Source organism: Anas acuta, chromosome 5 (genome assembly GCF_963932015.1).
Source record: "Anas acuta chromosome 5, bAnaAcu1.1, whole genome shotgun sequence".
In the NCBI taxonomy this organism is placed as follows: domain Eukaryota; kingdom Metazoa; phylum Chordata; class Aves; order Anseriformes; family Anatidae; genus Anas; species Anas acuta.
This window is the reverse complement of record NC_088983.1, coordinates 41,345,677-41,368,150: the sequence shown is the minus strand read 5'-3', so window position 1 is coordinate 41,368,150 and position 22,474 is coordinate 41,345,677. Positions and strand designations below refer to the sequence as shown.

The window sequence follows — 22,474 nt, the reverse complement described above, 5'->3', positions numbered from 1 at the left end:
AAAACTCTTTACATCTACTCTTTCAAGATCTTCACCTTATAGCCTACTGTTTTTAGCAAATTCCAATGTTTATTGAGATAACTAATTAAATAGCATCAAGCAGCAAAGCCACTGCCCGGATTACCATAAAAAAAAATTGCTTCTATCTTCTAAACTGATTAAGGGAGGAAAGCAAATCAGGTTTACACATCAACAAGTTTAGGAAATTCTTCTTTATGATCTATGACTTTTTCTGCAAAACATCTGATTTATGGCAGGTCCATTTTGTCCCACTGGTCATGGCACGTAAATCTTCAACAGGAAAACTAAGAAGTCCACACAAATAATTACTTCAGTTAAGAACTCAGAAGTACTTCAATACAATGTGAAAACATGACAGGGAACAAAGTGTAACCTGTAAATGTATTGCAGATTTCAGTAGCTGAAATTTGGAAGAATTGCGAGGTTGTACACAGGTAGCTTTAAAACAACCTTATCAAGAGATTTCTAGTGTTATGTATTGAAGATAAAAAGTGTATATTCTAGATCATTTTTGGGTCAAGCAATTAAAGAACTTGCTTTCATTTAAAGTTTTAGATAAGATTTTTATGTATGGCTGTGCCATACAAAGCCTTTAGATATCACATGCTCTCTACTTTGAAGAAGAAGGTGGTCTAAATTTTCTACTTGGCCTTGGCACCAAGTGGTTGAATTTTTCTCAGTCTAAGATCTGTGCTCTTAAAAAATAAATTTCCCATCCTAAAGGACAGAAGGCAGCTGCCCTGAAGTAGGATTTAATATATTTTAAACTGCCTCACAGGCATAAAACACTTTCCTATGCAAATTCATTCAAGATGCAATATTACTATTAAAAAATAAATAAAATCTGCAAGTTTTTGATAGAAGACAAATAAATCCTTTCTCCATTATCTTATGTGAGACCTTCACAGTGACTTGTAGAAGGTACAGTAACAGCCTTGAAAACAGATACAAAAACTTTCAGCTTGTTAAGAGTTATTTAATATATCAGGTCCCTTGACTGGATACTTTGGGTAGCAATAGCAAGATTACAAAGCCACCTTTGTAGCCCAAGACCAAATTTAGCTGCTTCTACCCTTTTAAAATGTCATTTTAAACACACTCATGAATCACATCAGTGTTTCTTAATTGCTTATATATACATGTATGATAGTCTGATTCATTTCTCCAACGACTAATTTAACCATTTCTTTTTTCTTTCTCTATTTTTTGAGCAGCAGCGTAGGTCTGCTGCTTGAACAATGATACCTGGCAAATTCTCTATTCTCTTAACAGAAAACCCGAAGAATTTGAATTTTTCCTCTTCTTTCAGTTAGGCAACTATTCTTGGATCTTCTATTTATTTAAAATTAATAGGACTTGGTACAAAACCAAGTACATTTTTATAGTCTACTTCAGACAGCAACATGATATTTTAAAAATATTTCTATTTGGCCAAATTATCTACGTTAGCCACAACAACTACATCATTAGACTGCAAAGCTGGTCAAATCAATTCTTTTTCTAATCTCAATTTGTAGCCTATTATAAATGCTCTCCAAGTTAATAAAAAATGTAGAAAAAAATGTCTTCTGTTCTTCACAACATATTACCTAAAACATCATAACATACCAAAATAAGTCCAAAGAATAGGAAAAAAAAAAAAAAGTGGCTAATGAAATGAAGAGTTGATTGTGAACACTTTAGTCTAATATAACAAGATCTGTATGTCTGAGTGTGGAGAAGAACTTGATAGTAGTCTATGAATGTTTGAGAACTGTAAGCAGGAGTATCTGGGTGACATACTACTATGAACAAGAGGAACTTGCAAGTAGGATTCATCTCTTTTCCATTGTTGTAAAGAAAGTAAGAAATTGTGCTTAATAGCTGAGTGTTGAAAAGATGTCCTTTTATTGAATTGGATTAAACTCTTAAATATTTTAAGGGAAAGGGAAAAAGTCATCATTTGGAGCCTGAAAAGTAGAGTATATGTTACAACAACTGAAACTAAGCTGTAGTTTGACAACTGGATGATCTGAAAGGACATTTATATTTGTGAGGTGTATCATTCTGCAGGTGCAAGAAAGGTCTTGGAAATGATCAGGATGTGTTGTTTTTTTTTTTTTTTGTTCATGTTATTACTCACATGTGGAGAGCTACCATTCATTTCAATGCTGAAATTCACTCAGTAAGTTACATAGATCTACATTATGGCAAAAACAAAACTAATCCCAAATCCTAGAATTCTCTTCTGGATTGGAACAATCTTTAGTGTCACTTTCCCTACCTACTAAAAAAGTGAAACCCTTATATCTCCATAAACAGAGAACTGTAACATCTGTACTAAATTCCTCCCTCCAACAAATCAGCCATAATTATTTTATCATCTAAAAGAGGACAAGAGAAGGCATCAGGTCTGTGATAAGATCTACGTGTGATGAGAGATGCAATATTGAAAACCATGTTTTCGTATTCTCCTCTCTTATTCTCTGACTGTCTGATACTATAAGATCATTTGCTTTATTTTTGGTATACCAAAAGTAGCAGGTAAGAGACTAGTAAAATATGAGGGAAAAAACAAAGGGAGTATACAAGAATCATTGCACTAGCAATGCTGGAGATCTAGACAGAAGATCAACACTACTTTATGTTTTTCTGAAGTCTCTGCTGCTACTGGAGCTGCTTGTCAATGTTTCTGGGGAATGACTGGAGAGATAAAGGTCCAGAAACTTTTTGTAGTTACTGAAAACATTGTGTCTCTTGGTTCACTTCTGGATAACTCTGCCTGTTCTTGCTTTCCTTTTGTTTTCCTCAATATACTACTTTTTAAATAATCTTGAGAAAGCAGGCTACTTGACTGTGTAACTGAGTATCATTCAGATTTGGCTGCGGTTTGCCTTATGTAATTAAAAAAAAAATCATTAAATAGACTAAATTTGGTTTTCCTCTGAGTGGTACTGACTACATGGACATTAATGTAATTAATTCAGCTTTACTTTTTTGTAATACTTAAAAAAATTCTTTTAAGTACCTTTTTTTTTTTTTTTTTTTTTTTTCCCAGTGCATGAAAATGCCTTGTTAAGAAAACGTATATTTTTATCTTCACTTGATGTACTTCCACTTGCCTAAGATTTATGCTACATAACTTATATCTAACAGTACTAGAACCATGTGCTTTGGAAAGCTTCTAGAAAAATGTATAGATAATTCAGTGTCTTAATAAATGGAATACTTAGTTTAAAAGCAATATGTTGCACATACTTCAGGAAACTACTATATTAGTAGTTTCCTAAGATTCCTAAATGGATGCCTAACAGGGCTTCTGTTTCCATGGAAGAAACAGTCCCATTTAAAGTAAGATTTTCTACAGTCCAGTTGAACTCTACTCGATCAGTATTATAATTATTTTTAAGTTATATATTTAAGTTAAATTACAGTTACTATATAATATAAGTTATATATTTAAGTTAATTTTAGTATCCTTGAAGCTGATAAACACATAAGTAAAAATATTCTTTTAGTCCTAAGCATTTACAGAGTACAGACACATTTTAAACTAGTTACATATTAATTTTAATGCTGATACAAGGCTGTATTTCTATGCCTGTTCTCTTCTGCCTTTTTATATTCACTCTTCATTTTTTTTCTATAGTATTATAGAGAGATTATGTAATATGACATTCTGGTAAATGCAGTACCTTTTCTACTCCCTAATAAATATTCAAAATTATTTTGCATACATCCTGTGAACAAGGCTTGTGAAATCATAATGGGATGACTTATGAGCATTCAACTTCCCTATACTGAAGTATAATCTAGCCAACCGGATGGTATAGCCAATCATTCTGACGTGTCTATATTAATGTATATTTAAATGAGAATAAGAAAGAAATAGCCAAATTTATGTTAAAGACTTCTAAAGGCTTAACAGCATCTTGCTAAGTATATATGTCAGCTTAATCTAATCCTCCTACCTCTACATGTTCTGTGTTCTCAGCATGGTGCCCATAATGCTCTCGTATGTTATGAGGGATTGTCTCTGAAAAGTTCATCATCAGTACTACACTTCGTTCAATAAAACTTTACATCTGCTCTTAGGATGACAGAAAGCTATCTGTCTCAAATTTGCATCACAAACCTTTAGCTTCTTTTGACATCTGTAACATGTAATATAATAATTTCCATTAACCTGCTACAATATGTAGGGTACCATATATTCTTGGTTCTCATCTGACTGTGTCAGATACAAACAGGCTTCTCTAATTTATTTGGACTGTTTCAAATAAATTTTCTATATTTTTTTTTTTCACCAAAAAAGCACTCGTCTCATCAGAAGTTCAATTGAGAAGATCTGTGGCATCATTCCTTCCTTTCAATCTAATGATTTTAAATTCTAATAAGAAAAAAATATCTTATTTCTTTCTCATGCTTTTGCTAGAAGAGACAATACATTGCAATTCAAGATCTTTCAAGAATTCTTGAAAACTATTTACTAATCTTATGACATGATGGAAGTCCACCTGCAATGCAGTAAGATCCCTCTGATCTTTTGAGGCATGACAATTTCTATCTATTCCATTATAGATATATCTGTCTGATGTGCTTCACATTAAATATATTTGAATAGCAGTGTCTAGCATCCCCTGCTAGGTTATTAATACTATCTTTCCCCAGCAGACAACGGACCTGATCAAGTTGAAAACTCCAAAAGGACAGACCTACTTGTGGGATTAACAATGTCTAACATATGTTGGAGATCAGACATGTCAGTAATGGCTCATCATACAGATGGTTAGCAACCAGGACTACCTGAGCTGAATTAATAAATGCAACTGAAAAACTGCTCTCTCAATAACATTTATTTTTTGGCAGCTGTCTCAAGGAAAGAATATGTTTTAAAACTTCATGTATTGGGCCTCAGATTTTCAAGATCAGAACACTTCTGGTCTATTCTGTGTCCTAGTAAAATGCTTCTCTGTTTTTAAAGGACATCAACTATCTGATGAGTAGCAGAAGTTATTTGTGATACCCAATTGGACATACTCTAGAACAGAAACTAACCTTTGGAGGTAATAGAAATCATTATAAAGAGACATCCAAACACTCAGAATATCTTATGGTACCTCTACAGAGACAGGTATGAGCAAGTTCAGGCCACTTGGAAATGAAAAGACACAAAACAGTTCAATTTTGGAATCCAAAACTGTTTCCTTTTGTGATTTTCCACAGTCAGACTCATGCATATACAAGTATGCCATAAGCAGAACATGCTTATTTGAACTCACCTAGAATCAGAAAAAATAAACATTTTTGATTCTAATCAGGCAACAAAATAATCTTCTGTGTAATGTAAAACACGCCATTTTTCCTCTCATGGTACTGAATCCAAATTTAGGGAGAAGGCTGAAAAGTTAACAGGTTGCTGTAAGTGAAGCCTGAGGACCACTTTACAGCTAAATAAGAGCATAGGAATAAAACTGGAAAAAGTGTGGACATCAGAGTTTAATAATCCCCAGTACCTTAGGCTGATGTTATGGGCACATTAAAATAGTGTAAGATTAAAAAGAAGGTGTGATATTATTTCTGGTATATTACATCTGTGAAGCATACTAAAGGACACGTCTGCAGTTATTCTGACAGACAAAACTAAATACTGCCAATAAGGACTATGAAGACAAAACAGATTATTTTTATCTTGCTTGTGTATGCTGTCTAGGGTATAGTGAAATGCATGGGAACATCTTGGAGACTATAAAGTGCTCATTTAGCTGACAGTTAATACATATGTGTGAGTTAAATTATGTGAAATATGATTAAAAATAGTACAAAAGACAGTCAAGGATATATTTCAGTAATAGACTGCATCCTTTGGAAAGGTGAGGACACTGGACACTATTTGCCTTTCGAGGCTCCAAGGACATGTATTAGCAGGACGCTTAAATATATCTGTGTCTTAACAATACATTAAATTAGTCTCCTTATTCAAAATCATGCCATGTACATATATTCATGTATTATATTCAACTGAAACTATCAAGACACTTCAGCAGCAACTGTTTTAATATGAGAAATTATTTTCAAATAGCACATTTCTTCTTCCTATAACATGAACTTTATGGATGTGTGTTTCCTTAGTAGCCAAATTTATTTTTAAATTCTTTATCAATGAATTACTGCTACTTTTACATTTAATGTATTCTATATATTCTACAGATTGCAAGGATGTATCTCTTACCAGTGAAGATAATGATAAAATTACTATAATGACAGGAATTATTATGACAGTAGAGAGAACTGAACACAACCAGAATTAATATATGAAAATCACAACAACTTTCTATATCTATGTCATTATTAGTGTAACAGGAATCAAACTGAATCACTTTTTCATGCACACAATTTACACATTATATTGAGCAATATATCTAATAAAGCAAATTAAGTTTATTTGGAAGTAATTATTTTATGGCCTGAGAAATATCAGAAAGGGAGCAGGCAAAATGATAATGTTAAGTCCATGCCAGAAACATGTTTTATTGGGTTTCCTTTTAGCTCTTAAACAAGTTGTAGTAAAAACAACAACATTCTGTCAGACTGTATGTTCATTCTTTGCTTCCTGGATTAAATATGCTTACTCTATGCCACATTTTTATAGCTTTCAATTCCTGTACTTTAAATCTATTAAACAATGTCAAGTTGAATTTTCTTCAAAAACTGCTGCAGGTTAAGAAAAAAAATAGGACAGTAGACTATTTGAGGGCTAACATTTATGTCAGCTAATTAATATGGATCAGTTGTGGTCTGCAAGGATTTTTAAAGTGCATGCATGTTTGAGACAAATATAGACTAAGGATATGATTTGGTTCCTTCTCAAATTGATAGCAAAGCTCTTACTGATTTCAATACAAGTATGGTCTACCAGTTTGATATGTCTGACAGATAAAAGAAGCTTTTGTGCTCTTGGGTAATGTTAGTTTTCCCAAATTGATTATAGGCCAAAATCAAGATATACACCATAAGAAATAATTTATAGTTGCAACATTATATTTATTGTCCTGTACTCTCTTTACCTGGTGAGTGAACGAAATTTTGAAAAATTAAGTACTGGGAAAAAAACAGTAATTTTTTGGGTTAGCAAGGTCTACTTAACTGGTAACCAGAAACCAGCCCATGTTCAAAAACAGACACCCTCTTATATGGAGGGTGGAACACCATTTCCTTGTTTCAGAGCATTAATATTTCATCAATATGTCTCAAAAGAGTGCCTGTCTGCACAAGGGATGTGGTTATTTGAACATAGTTCTAGATCAGGACAAAAATGGACTACCAAATGGACCATTGTTCAAAGGTGTTTAAGCAAAAGATTCATGAACCCTATGTTAGACCCTGAGGCTGCCAGATTTCTCAGCATTTTCTCTTTTTATAGAATCATAGAATAACTCAGATTAGAAGAAGATCATCTAGTCCAACCTCCTGCTCAACATCAGGGTCAGCTGCCATCAAACCTTCTGCAGAACTAAACCAAATTACCTCAATTTTAGTATTATGACATGTTTTCTATCAGAAGTCTTACCTGTTTGTAGTACTCCAGCATCAAAGACATCCTTCTTGAAGAAAGCTCTAAAAGACAAAGGACTTGCATTGCAGTCTTCTGAAAGTTTCTCAACTGCTTGTGTAAACACAGAAACTAAGTCAGAAAGAGGTCCATCTAAATCTAGCTGAGAAGCAGACGGTGAAATCAAGCTCAGGCGTACAGAGATTGAAGCACAAGATGCAGAACTGGACTCCACAAATTCACAATCAATTTGGAAGCCCTCTGATAACATCTTCGTTGCAAAAGTTTTTCTTTGAAGTGGATCATCAACTACAGCAATAACGTGCCATTCAATGGCAGCATCTCTGGGCAAGTGAGATACAACAACCACAGTGAGCATCCCACACTCTGTAGCTACATCATTATATGTCTCCGAATCTTCAACCTAAAAGAGAAACAAAATATTGTGCATATTACACAACTGGTAGAAATTAATGTTGCTCTTATTCTGATGATGTATTAAAAATGTATGTGCAGTACAGTTATTTCTTGGAACCTGTTTTTTCCCCTAAACTTTCCTGTCCTGGGGTGCATCAAGCACGGCATCGCTAGTAGGTCGAGGGAGGTGATTGTCCCGCTCTACTCTGCGCTGGTGCGGCCTCACCTCGAGTACTGTGTGCAGTTCTGGGCACCACAGTATAAAAAGGACATGAAACTGTTGGAGAGTGTCCAGAGGAGGGCTACGAAGATGGTGAAAGGCCTGGAGGGGAAGACGTACGAGGAACGGCTGAGGGCACTGGGCCTGTTCAGCCTGGAGAAGAGGAGGCTGAGGGGAGACCTCATCGCAGTCTACAACTTCCTCGTAAGGGGGTGTCGAGAGGCAGGAGACCTTTTCTCCATTAACACCAGCGACAGGACCCGCGGGAACGGGGTTAAGCTGAGGCAGGGGAAGTTTAGGCTTGACATCAGGAGGGGGTTCTTCACAGAGAGAGTGGCTGCACACTGGAACAGGCTCCCCAGGGAAGTGGTCACTGCACCGAGCCTGTCTGAATTTAAGAAGAGATTGGACTGTGCACTTAGTCACATGGTCTGAACTTTTGGGTAGACCTGTGCGGTGTCAAGAGTTGGACTTGATGATCCTTAAGGGTCCCTTCCAACTCAGGATATTCTATGATTCTATGATTCTATGATTCTTAATGAAAAGTCATTTTGAGCAATTAAGAATTTATCTGACAGTTAATATCTGCTCATTTTTTCCGTTCTATACCTTAAAGAAATACTGTTCTTAATGTGTTTTGCAATGAACAAATACCTTTTTTTTTTCATATGCTAATTTCTATACACTAATATGGACAGAATGGACAGAATTTATATTCTTTGAAGCATAGAAATGGCAGGAACCACTGAAGCAACAACAATGAATTAATAAAACATGTAGAGTTATTTTAGAAGTCAAAATACTAAAGATACAGTTTAGATATTGCAACGATAAAGTTCTGAACAGCAGAATGGTATAAACACACCCATTTAAAATATAAGAGCATTTTCTTAATAGCAGAACTCATTTTGAAAGTACTTTAAATTATTTTTACATCAACCAGCACATCTAATTATCTTATTTGGTAAGTGAACTCTGAGTAACTGACCTCCTTTTACTCTAATGGCATTAAAGAAGTGGGAGAGGCTTTCTGCTTAATTCCTTGTAAAAGTTTTTGTATAAATCACTTTGGAACATGTTAGCACGTACTGGAAGTGAATATAACATTTCAAGATATTGAAATGTTCTTCCATGAGACAGAGGAAGAAATTGTCAATTTGCAGCCATTTCAACCCAAATTAATTGTACCTAAGTACATTAAACAGTATTATCCCTGAATTTTAGCAAACCTAAGATGAGTTCATAAAATAATTATCTTGTCCCTGTATTTTTGCAATGTGTTTCATCCTTCTTGGTCTGAATACAAAAAGGCCTCAGAACTTCAGATGAGGAACGCCAAATTGCAGTGGGCTGAAGCCCAGCTGCCCAGCCAGCAAAGCACCACACAGCTGCTCACCTGCTCTTTCCTGTCCCAGTGGTACATCATGGATCAAGATCAAGACAGTTTGATAAATGAAGTAATGACGAGGACGAAAGGAAAAACAAAACAACAACAAAAAAGAACACCCCCCTAAAAAACAACCAACCCCCTAAAAACAACCAAAACAAACCAACCAACCAACAAACAAACAGAAAAGATGCGAAGGCAATCCCTCAACACCTCTCACAAGCGGACTGATGCCCAGTCTGTCTCTGTGAATGGGTACTTTTCCAAACCCTCCTTCCCCTCAGGTTTTTTTTTCTGCATAAGATGTCAGATGAGATGAACAGCTCGGATCAGCTGTCCTGACTGTGTCGCCTCTCAGCTTCCCTTTACACCCAACCAACTTGCTGTGTGGGCAGCCTGAAAAATGGAGAAGGCCTTGATGCTGTGCAGGCACTGCTCAGCCATAACTAAAACATGGGTGTGTCATCAGCACTGCTTTGGTCACAAATCCAGTATACAGCATCATAAAGGCTGTTATGAAGAAAGTCAGTTCCATCCAGGACAGACCCTGTACACACATTTAGGTCTGCTGTCACCTTGTACTTAAATTCATATTCTCATACTCCTATTGTATGACAATGTCAACTTATGGAAAGCAACTCAAATTTATGATATAAATACTCTCTAAAAGGATTAATTTACATTATTTTTATCTGCTTTTTGAGCAAACACGTTTTAATTTGAACAATTTCAGGCATTTATTCCTTCCAGCAGATATTTTCTGTCTTACTCATTCCTCCATTTTTTTTAGAGAGAGAATACACAGAGCATTTAAGATTAGTGACTTACATCATCTTTGTGTACACAGATAATAACTTTTTTTTTATATACCAATTTGCTTACTCTGCAGTATATAATGGTAATATTGTCCATTGCCTGACCTCTGAAAGGAAAAATAAAAACAAGGCAAAACTGTCATTTTACCTGAAGTCGATAAGGCCATATAACTCACAGTACCTTCAATTCACAGGCTCAATTTTCATCCACTTGCTCTCAACTTTGAGAGGAAGAAATAATGACAGGTTACAGGCACTTTATTTCAAAATTCACTCACAAGGTTATTGACAAGCATTTTCCACAGAATGTCTCTGATGTTTGACCCTCATGAGCTGTTTACATGAAAAATGCACTTACTTCTATATTAATGACAGTGGAGTCTAATTCTACACCAAACATGTAGCAATTGCTTTAGCATTTCTGTTTTTGATATGGAAACAAAAATAGGGATAATTTGTCTCAAATTGCAGTCACTTCAGTCATAATAAAATCTCACTGAGTACTGTTTGCTTTCAGTACTTTCATTAGGCAATCTGGGGCTGTTATTAAGGTACCAACACATAAATGTTATATTAGCACTTAACAGGAGGAGCACAGTATTCTCCTCTAGGAGATGAATTCTAACCTTGTCAATATAATTCTGCTCTGAGTGCTGTAAAAGAGTTTGAAAAGATGAAATACTGAAGCTTTGCACTGAGGAACAACAACAACAAAAAAAAGTCATGCTCATTCAGGCTTAAAGGCCACTTTGCTGGCCGAAGGTGCTGAGGTACTGTTTAGAAAAAAAGTCAGGAGAAGCTCTCTCAGGTCACAGCAAGCATAAGACAAACTTTTCTACTTCCCTGTACTTGTCTTAGGTTGTTAAATCAATTACTTCCTATTTCTGCTTGCCTTCAGCTGCCATTTAGAATATGAAGAAATACATGAAAATTAAGGCCAGGAGAAAGTACATTTCCAAATTTAACAAATGAGATGAAAGGCTGTTCACGGTGCAGCTGTACAGCACTCATAACCTTTAACTTCAGAGTTTGCACGAAGCACAAGTGATGGAGCTACTGGGGACTAAAAATCTTTCACTAGCTGCTTCAGAATCATACAGAAATACTTCTAACAATGACCTATCCTGACTTATTTTCAAGAAATCACTGACATTTGTGTTGTACATGGATTTGAGTTGTGTTTCAGAAATGTATATCTGTCTTAAATAGCTGAATATCTTTATGATAGCCTGTCTAGTACATGAGGATGAAGATATGAATTCTGCTAAGAAGTTCCAAAGAAATTCATAAGAAATCATAAGAAATATCATGCTGGAACAATATGTTAGTATTAGGAGTGAAAATAAAGTGGCATTATTTCATTACTAAGTTGCTCTTCACAACTGATTCTGCACTCCCATCAGTGAGACAACACTTCTGGCAGACAGCCATGGTACTATGGTACTACGGTTTACCACGGTACTATGGTTTACTATGGTAAATGTGTTTTTAGGGTTCTTGCATAAGGATACTGCTGTAGATTGTTCTATAAAATGAGCATAGGTTTTGGCCTAGACCTTTTTCGAGTACAGTCTTGAAAGAAAAAAGCAAACATAAATTGAGGTAGAGGAAAAAGCAGTTTGGCTTGCAATTCTTGGAAAAGAAGTGACAAATAATTCTTGGGTACCTCTGTGAAATTCTTATTAATGAGGGGTGATAAAACAGGGCCAAGCATGGTTGAAAGCAGAGATTTCTTAAGGTATGTATGATCTGTTGTTTACAAATCTTTACAAATTTCATTAGGTTGTAGGTGTAGCTGCTATCTACAGGTATTTAGATAAACACTTAAACAGTTATTTTCTAGCTAAGAATTAGCAGTACTCAAATGATTTTCAATTCATGGGAGAGTGTATGCACGTTAAAGATTCCCATTTTCACTTGTTAGCATTTCCACAGAAAATTTAATCTTTTCTAGAAACAAATACTACAAAGCAACTATGTACCAGCAATAATTTGGATGTCATTGGAAAAAAATAACCAGATTGTACAAGCTCAACATCTGACTGCTGAGATAATACGGTGGCAGATGCTATTTCTGTGCTGCACTTTTACATGATCTGATTTAAAGAGGGCTGGAGCAAGAAGCCAGGCAGCACCCTTCTGCTGTACAGGAGACAGCCTCTGAAAATAAATGGATCTACAATAATGCCTTCTTCCAGGAATGTATTCAATACACAAACTGTATTGTCTCAGAGATCACACTATGACAGTATTCTGATTCTGTCATGATCTGAAGTGGTTTATCCCAGGACAAAGATGTGATATGACAAAGAGTTTAGAGAATGTGACTCTCTTATTTACCTTCCGTTTTGTGATACCAAACTAGATTGATGCCATATTGTGCTAAACATTGACAAGAGTACCATACTATGCTAAGTAATGTCTTGGAAAGTCTTCATGGACCGGTTAATAAAGAATCACAGCAGTTGACAGGAGTCAAGAAAACAAGTAAAACATTATGAATTGTTAGCCAAGGGATAGAGAACACAGTGGGCTACATTATGTCAATGTAGTAATTCACAGTTCATCCGCACCTTCAGTAAGATATACACTGAAAATGTTCTCCAGCCTCCTTAAGAAGGATCTGACAGAGGTTTACAAAATCATGCATGATATAAAAAGGGTGGATAGGGATAAGAACTGATTTTAGTGCATGCTTGTCCTTCTGTACAAGAGCTACGGATCATCAAATGACATTAGTAAGAGCATGGTTACGAAAAATACAATGGTGGATGACACTTAAATTTCCTTGACAGAGAATACAGTGGTTACAAGAATTTTATGTGGATTCAAGGGAGGCCTGAACAAATACTCAGAAGTATTTGAGTATTCAAATACTCAAATTTGAATATAGTGATTTATATAACTATTAAAATTATTTTTTTACTTTTATTAATTTTAATATTAATTAAAATAGTTTGAGGTTGGGAGAAGATTAGGGTGGATATATGGTTTTCCTGTTCACATCTGAAGATGTGAAAAGAAAAAAGAAAAACAAAAAGAAAAAGAAAAGGAAAAAGAAAAAAGAAAAGAAAAAAAAAAGAAAAGACAAAAAAAGCTTCATCCTCCCCTCCCCCCACCCCCAAAGTAGAATCACACAGAGAACTGCTGGGACCCCACTCGTAAGGGGCCACATATATTTTTAATCCCCGTTTATACTGATAGAGACAGCAATGTTAGCACAGAAAAGTAAAACACAATTTACAGTGCCAGACAGTGCTGAGCAGGAGGTTTGCCTGGTTTAGGCACCTGCCACAGCAACGCACACATCTTGAGCCCCATTACCACTGGAGTCATTGAGACAGTCAGCTGTGTTTTAACTCCTCTACTGAACTTGTGCTGTGGATGCTTAACTCAAATCTGCAAAAGTATAAGAACAAGTGGCTGGAAATAGAAGAGGTTGAAAGACAAGGCTGAAAACATACTGAAGGCCACAGTACTATAGGTAACAAATGGCATCAAATTCAGTAAGGTATCTAATCACAAGAAAGGAGAATGGGGACTCCCACTATACTTTATACCCATGTGTAGGTTGAAACTGAAAAAAGAGCTTGGTAGAAACATGCCTTAGTTAATATTTCCATTAAAATGTTTAAAATACAAGCCCTCAGATGGAAGGTTAACAATGGAGTATGTTGATTCATTTTTAAAATTGTAATTAACCTGTATTTCCATATTAAAGTAAATGGCTAGCTGAACTGCCGTGTGCTTAATTCTTTCCTGAGCTTTGTTCAGATACAAAGGTTATCACGTTGCTTGCAGTATTACTGTGTCCTTGCATTTTGTAGGCCATAGTTCTTAGTAAAAATTCATTTTATTTTCATGGTATGTGTTCAGGGTATGTGCTATGTAAGAATAATCTTACACTAATGAATTCCTAATGCTTCAAAACAAAGCTCCAATGTTATGAGTGTAGTTAAAGGAAAAACACCGGGATGTAGGGGCGTAAACTAAACTACAGAGTAAGGTTTTATAAGTGCTAAGCTTGAAAGAGACTTTCTAGAATTTGTACAGATTTCTAGAATCTGTCTAGTAGTGTATTCTTTCATTAAAAAATGTAAAATCTAAGTCAGACCTATTAACACAGGAATAATAAGTATGAGACAAACCTATATTCAAAGCATTTTATGAGCATTTAACTATTTTACATAATTTAGTAGAAAAAAGGTACACATTTCAATTATTAACATTTATGTAGAAAATTGCTTATTTTGACTATCCTCCATTTGTTCCAAATGAGAAATAATCTTTTTGTTGTGTGAGTAAGGACTAAGGACTACCTACCTCACAGATGAATTCGGAATTGGGCTATAAGAGACAGAGATGAATGCGTAATTGCTGTCTCTACAAAGAATTGACTCAGAGAACAAAAAGAAAGATACCGTGATGTTACTTTTAGAAGCTGAGTTTATGAAAATCTTCTATGGTATGCATTATTACACCATTATAGTGGCAAGATTAATGTGCCTTTAAATAATACATTTAAAATTTCTTTTACACTGCCTGCATAAAACAGAGTGCATCAAACTCCTGAGATCCAGTTCAAGCTTTGCTAGAGAGTCTCTCACAACAATAGGTTTATGACTTTAAAAAGTAAAGATTCCACTAGGAAAACCGCATAAGAATAAAAATGTCAGTTCCTGAAGAAAGTAGGATACAAGCAATCCTTTTCAACATCCTAGTTCATCTAATAAATAGGCCACATACATTCCTCATATAACACTCCTGAATTCAAAGAATGAATAGCACAGTGTTTTATAACAATAAAATTGTTAAGACTTTTTGCAAAGCTTACAAATATAAAAAAGCCTAATGTTTATTATTCTTTCCTGAAATAAAACAGTATTTGCTGCATGCCCAAAATACACAAGCCTGGCAGGCTAAAAATGAGGTCTTATAAACCTGAATATTTATAGTGGATCAAATACTGTTAATATAAAAAGAAACATTTTTTTCAGATATTTTAGTCCTCTCCACTCCACAACATGTTGGACAAGGTTGACAGTAGTTCAAGTGTCACCGTGTCATATAGAAACTATTTTGTACAATGTCAGTTGGAACACTGAGCTGGTGTTACCAGCCAACACTTGGTTGGTGTTACCCAACGGGGAGAATCTATAGAAAGCAAGATTCTATAAAAAATATAAATATATATATATTTTGATAGCACATTTTGCAGAATATTTTTTGTGTAGTCTTTACCAATCTTTTGGAAACAGAAACAGCAAAAAAAAAAAAAAAAAAGGAAATTAGATATAGGAGAACAAATATGATTTTAGAAATTTAGGGGCAGTAATATTTTTAGGGTACTTTTAATAATTTTTTGTAATTCGCAAGGACTTCAAATTAATGTGATCTCTCAATATAATATTTTCACAAGCTGGCATTTGGAAAAAAATTTACATGCAGGTACAGTGGTGATGCAAAATTAATTATTAGATATGAAGTAGTCAGCAATTAGCATGCCAAGCACAAAAAAATAAAGTTTGACAAAAGCAAAAATGGGTGAAGAAAATGAGCATGCTTCAAATTGTACTAGAAAGAGTATAGAAAATCTGAAACATATACAATATATTGCTGCCTATTTTTAAGATTTTTCAAGGTTAAAATCTTATGGTGGCTAACCAAATATGTCAAAAGAAACAACTACAAAAATTAACTTTCATAATATAACCGTTACCACACCAGTAAGCATTTTTAGGGACCAAATCACACAACAAATCTGATAAATTTAATTTTAGAAGACAAGAGAGGCTTTTTTTTTTTTTTCTTTTGGTATGTAAAGAATATATTAAGTCTGCAGAATCAAAACTTTCATGACAAATGGTCTCTGAATAGTATTACTGCAAGTATATGTAAGCTTTATAAAAAAAGACGAGCAAATGGAGAAGCCTGTGAAGACAGAAAGCGTTCATAAGAAACCAGATCAATAACTATATATGATCTATAGTTAATATCACTCAAGCAGAATATTTTAGCAACTTGGTATTCTTTTACCCTTACTGTCAACAGAGGCTTCAAGAAGTGGTATAAATTTTCTTCATTTCTGTGTGATAGACAAAAGCTCAGCTGAAATTAAAGACATAACCTTAAAGGCTCTGTTTTGATTACATTTAGCATATAAGGACGTCATTTGCTCGTTAATTTTGTTTCTCTTTTCTATTGTTGGATCTCTGCATTTTTTTATCATTTGGGACACTGAAAAGGCACACTGCAGGCTCTGTGACATGATCAAACTAAGAGCAATCAGTATCGCATTTCCATTAAGACATAGTCAGCTTTGAGCAAGTCTCTAGAAGAAATAAACAACTGAAAGCATGAACAAAGGCCATATGAAAAGTCTGTAATAACTAGGCTAACACTTCAGCTTTTTGGGTTACTAACATAGAAGTTTCCTTGAAAAGTAAGCTTAAATATTACTTGTTAGATTAAATTGAAAGGAAAAAACGAAAACATAAAGTGGCCTGTAGAAATGGCCTACTAATTGACTACTACATGCGTAGTAGTCAACAAGAATCTCCTATGTAAGACTGAGACTTCCATTTTAGCTTAATTTATCAGATAAGTATCACAATTTGTTCTATCCCATTATCTAACAGCATACTCTCAACTGCCCTATGGACTTCAGAGTTGTCAACTCTCTCTTGAATTTTATTCCATCTCTCTTCAAAATACATTTCATAATGTTATGTGACAATTATGCCACCATCAGAGCAAAAGAAAGATCTTAAAATGTTTGATAATTGGAAGCTATTGGAAGGGTGTGGTAATATACAACACCATATTTGTATGTTTTTAGGTGGTTCTAAACTTCAGACACAGTACTGAGCACTCAGAGGAAAGAATCTTCAGAGGACTGTAATTAATGTGTCTGGACACATCATGAGCACTATCAACATAGCCATCCAAGGGGCTCAATGCCTGAAATTCAGAATTAGACAACGACTATTAGCTTTAAAAATGCATGTGACTGGCTGAAGGAGATTTTTCCTCTTACTGGTCCCTTAATTACCCACACAGACGCATACTGAGACAGATTACATCTCAGTTTTGTTTGTTATGGTTGTGTGTTTGTTCTCCTTTTTCTGGAGGAACTGCTTATGGCTGCAGCAGAAAGATTTTAGTAAGCAAGTACTCTGATACAATATGAATATGTCTTTTTTTGCTGTAAGTCAAAGGGGCAGTCTGATTATGGGTCAGGAAGGGATTTCCTCTTTTGTTAAACTCATACAAGTCTTGGGTTGTTTAGTTTATTCTGCAGAATTAGTCACAGATCCTCTCACTAACATAGCATCAGCTAGGTTGGAAAAGACTTTCAAGATCATCAAGCCCAACCACCATCCTGACCTACTGAGTCCCATCGCTAACCATGTCCCTTAATTACACGTCCACGCATCTCTTAAATATCTCCAGGTATGGGGACTCCACCACTTCCCCGGGCAGCCCATTCCAATGCTTGAACACCCTCTTCATGAATAAATTCTTCCTAATGTCCAAACTAAACCACCCCTAGTGCAACTTCAGGCTGTTGCATCACATCCTATCACTTGTCACCTGAAAAAAGGTATTGACACCCTCTTCCCTTCAGGTAGTTGTAGAGAGAGATGAGGTCTCTCCTCAGCCTCCAGACCAAACAACTTCAATTCCCTTTGTACCATTCGTACAAAGTGTACATGCAAACCTAATAAACACAATTCCTACTGCACAGGAAGCTCAGTCCCTCTGTTCTCATCCTGTGGCATAAAATATTTTACACTCTCAAGGTCTGATATATTTTTGGCTAAGTACACCCACAGGGTTCAAAATAGGAATACCTGGGTAAAATGCAATGGTCTGTGATATAAAGGTCAGACTAAATGATCTGGTGGTGCCTTCTGGCTGCAAAAGTTCCTAAAGCTCTGAAATCTGTTTTACCCACTACTTACACTCAGTCTTTCTACAGGCATTACTGTGCCTGAACGCTAAAAACCCACAACAAGAAGGCAACCATCTTACTCATTATGGCCTTTAATATCCCTTGCTGATAGATTTAAATTTTCAAACAGCCCTACCTGTCGTGCTGTCTTTTATGTGTTCTCACATTTACAGATATAATTTTGGAAGCAAAATATCTAAACAGTAAGCATAATAAAAATGAAACAGGTTAAAGCTTATTAGCAGTAGGGAGCAGATGTAGCAAAATCCTGCCAGTTCCCCTACATTTCCTCCCCAGCAGGGACTTTCTGTCAAGCTGTGAGTTAGCTCTATACAATAATGCAGGCTGCTGTTACTGCAATTGCACCTTCCTATACCTCGCTATTGTACTAAAAATTCACTTTGATTTTTGATTTCTTCCTTGGTAATAATAATATTTAAAGCAATTCCTGCAGAGCTAAATGTAAATTCCAGCACTGCATGCTAGATACTCAAAAGGGCATGAAAATGTAAAATTTATAAGAAAATTACACATTAAAAAGCTGTTTTATTTGCTTTAAAAATATTAACTTCCTCTCAACAAACTAAAGATTCCTGAGCCAAGAGATAACCAGTTAATGACTGGAGTTAAGATTCCTTGAAATACCTCTCAAACATATATCATTCAATATATCAGTTACAATGTGGAAAAAATGATAACTATTTAAGGAACAAAGTCATAAATTGATAGCAATATAAACTGAAAGCAAATGAAGTCTGCCACATGAAACATGATCACAGACTGTCACTCTGAGGGTTTTATTCTTCAAGTGTAGTGTCAAAAATAAGCACTTAGAAAAGAGAGTTGAACTGAATTAAGGACATTCAAGATGGAAAGATTCCACTTGAAATTCACGTGAGAATGTGTAACCAAATGCGACAGAAAATGAGAAAATTTAATGGCCAAAATCTGCTTTCTGGGCATTAAGGTTATCTGATTTTATGATTCAGAATTTAAATTTGAGATCCTGATTGCAAAGATGTTTTTTTTGAAAGTCTACTTTCCTTCTGAACTTTGAATTTGAGCTGTTGAGCTAATTTTCAAACCAAGTGTCAGCTCTTACCTCACATAGTCTAACTACAGTCACAAGTTCACCTGCGGATGTATAGCACCATTGGCTACTGCTGTTACACCTGAAATTAAATTTTGTAGTACATAGTGAAGGAAATTGTGATATTACTGGAGGCAGAAGAAAACCAATCTGAAAATTCTGGTGGCACTCCTAAACTCCTATTAATTGCCAGACTTTCACTCATTGAGACAAACACCTTTAACAATAATATGAAATAATAGATTTGAGTCAGCTCTCCGGTCTCTCCATCCTGTACTCTCACCCACTGCCTATGGAAATTAACTCCACCCCAGCCAGACCCAGTATACCCACTAATGAAAGGAATTTCAGGGTAACTAATTTTAGGCACCTAAAAACGATAAGCCAATCTTGAGTTAAAATGCCTTTATATAACACATATTAATATATATGCTAGTTAAAAGTCGATGAAAAATACAAATACATATTCATGGATATGTTTGGGTATGTATGTATGTATATTTATATACACATGCATATATATGTGTATGGGGAGGATGGGAAAGTGAAAATATGTATCTATACATCTCCCCTTGTCATTCTGCAGAACATGCACAGGGAGACTATGCACTACTGAACAGATATCTACAATTCCATGCAAAGATACACTTGACAAATTATGACAAAACTTTACAAAAAATGCTGACTTAATTAGAAATGATTGACAATTAGTATTTTCATCAGTTAACAGTTACGTTTTCCTCTTTGAGGCTCACTCCCTTCTTTATAGAGATATATGAAGTTAACTACTTTGTCATCTACAGAATACGGATACACCACAAAGGTGCTTATAAATGAGATGCGTAAAGACCTGCATAATATTAACACTGAGTAATGTCTAAAATGAAATCAAAGTTAGATTTCAAGTGTTACCAGCTGTGTTACAACTAAAGGAATGACAAGAGCTATACACATGTATCACAACAGCTGGAAGTATTTTTAATTTTCATCCATGAAGCTGAATAAATACAGAGAGGAAGCTGAAACTGATTATTCACTGCTGAGCTGGCATGCATGTTACTGAGTACGGACCAGTTAGCACTGGTTGTTTTTGTTATGCAAACACTTAAATAAATTTCAAATGATGATAGTTCACTTTTAGGTTGTCTTACATACTCGTTTAAAAATGGAGTACAGAAAACAAATATATATATTTTTTGTTTTATCTTGACATTTATGAGTAGGGAAATCAAATATCTATAATTGATTTAAATATATACACACATACACGTGATTTAAAAGCCACTCTGATATTTTTAGAGAAGGAAAAAGAATGAGATCAGCACAGAGAACCAGAGATCAAGATAATCAAGTACTGGAATTTAGTAGGATCCCTTGGACTGTACTATACAGTAGTAAGCCAGTATTTCCACTGGAAAGCGGTGCAAATTTAAGACAGACCAGTTGTAAGTAAAACATGGAGGCTGAGGTGGTAATCTGGCTGTTCTTTTGGTCTTTAACTCATCTGGATGAGAACAGAAGAACTCCAGAGCCGATGAATGTCCTGAGGTTGGTTCCTTCATTGTGGAGATCTAAAGTGCCCTACAGGTAATTAGGACTGCAGTTTAATACAGAAGTTTCTTGAGTGAAAATAGGACCTTCATCACTTTTAAACCAAAATGGCATCTTACCCTCTGTATAGAGGCACTGACAACCGGTACCAGACTCAGGGCTAAAATCCTCTAATGGCTTTCACAGCCATCACAATTAAGACTTTTGACCAGAGGCTCTGGTCTGAGCAAAACACTGGATGAATATATGTCCTGTTGCTTAGCACAAAAGTGACAGACTCAAAGCAGAATTAATATTTTCAGCAAAGGAGATGAAGAATCACTCAAAAAAACTCTTATAAATGGACTGCTCCAGGGGAAAATTAGTCAACCTGGATGAACTAGGCTCTTTACTACCCTGAACAACTTGACGTGTGCTTCTTCAGTGTGTCTAACTGAAAAACAAAGTTAATTTGCATGTATATATTACCTGTAAATGCCAAATATGCTAGTGTAAATCAATTCATGGGAATCAGAGAGTTATGGTGCCTTATACCAGCTGAGAATTTGATTGTATCTCTATCTTCACCAACATTCACACAAGCAAGAAACCCTCCCCTTTCTTATGTTGTTCATATTTTATGTTTATGTTCTACAACAGATTAAATTCATGTACACTGTTTAGAACTTTATGCAATCATATGTTTATTTATATGTATATTCATGTTCTAATAATGGCTTTAGTTAAGAACATGTACACTGCTTCATTGTTCTTTTTGTTGACTAAATTCCTTTTTAAAATTAATTCAGTTTCCACTAAATTACAAATAGGGTATTATAATCTTCCTTTTTTTAAGAAAAAGGAAAGTGGCAATTCTTTTACCTTGCATTGTGGCCCGGTGTCAAAAGGCAGAATAGTTTCGAGGACCTCCAGAGTTCCACTATCTGCATTTGACCTGTGTTAAATATTCTCATTACAGTCGCTTCAAATGAATACAAAAGCTTTGTTTAATTCTAACACAGGGGAAATGAAATACACCAGGCACAAGATGAAAGACCCACTACCACTGTGCTATCTGAATGCACTGCTTGTTCTTAACGTGGGCCATAAAAGAAGCCTGCTTTAATACATCAAACTGTAGAACACTCAAAATAGCATCTAGTAGCAAAATAAATGTTATAAACCTGATGAGACAATAAAAGGAAAGAGAAACATGTATTTTCTTCATATGGAATTTTTGATAGGTATAGCTACTGGCTTGTGGCAATGCTTTTCAAAAATATTTAGTTTTCTTTTGCTAAAATGACCAATTACACTAATTAGTCCGTGCAAGATTTTTCTACAGTGTAAATGTAGCGGGGTTTTAATCTATCATTTATACCTTTATAACATTCATTTTCTTCTTACATTTCAACTATTCTGTTTGAGAAGCTAGTAAAAGAAGACCAGTTAAACTAGTATTACCTACACTATTGTCTATAGGGCACAGAGTTTACAAAACTATTTGGA

General features: G+C 35.1%; 1 protein-coding gene across 1 annotated transcript in view; it reads right to left on the bottom strand.

Moving 5' to 3' along the window:
- Positions 1-22,474, bottom strand: part of DPH6 (diphthamine biosynthesis 6) — a 195,633-nt gene that overhangs the window by 29,365 nt on the left and 143,794 nt on the right. The window contains exon 14 of the mRNA XM_068684356.1: positions 7,571-7,976. Coding sequence (XP_068540457.1) covers positions 7,571-7,976 — 406 coding nt within the window. The remainder of the gene's footprint in view (positions 1-7,570; positions 7,977-22,474) is intronic.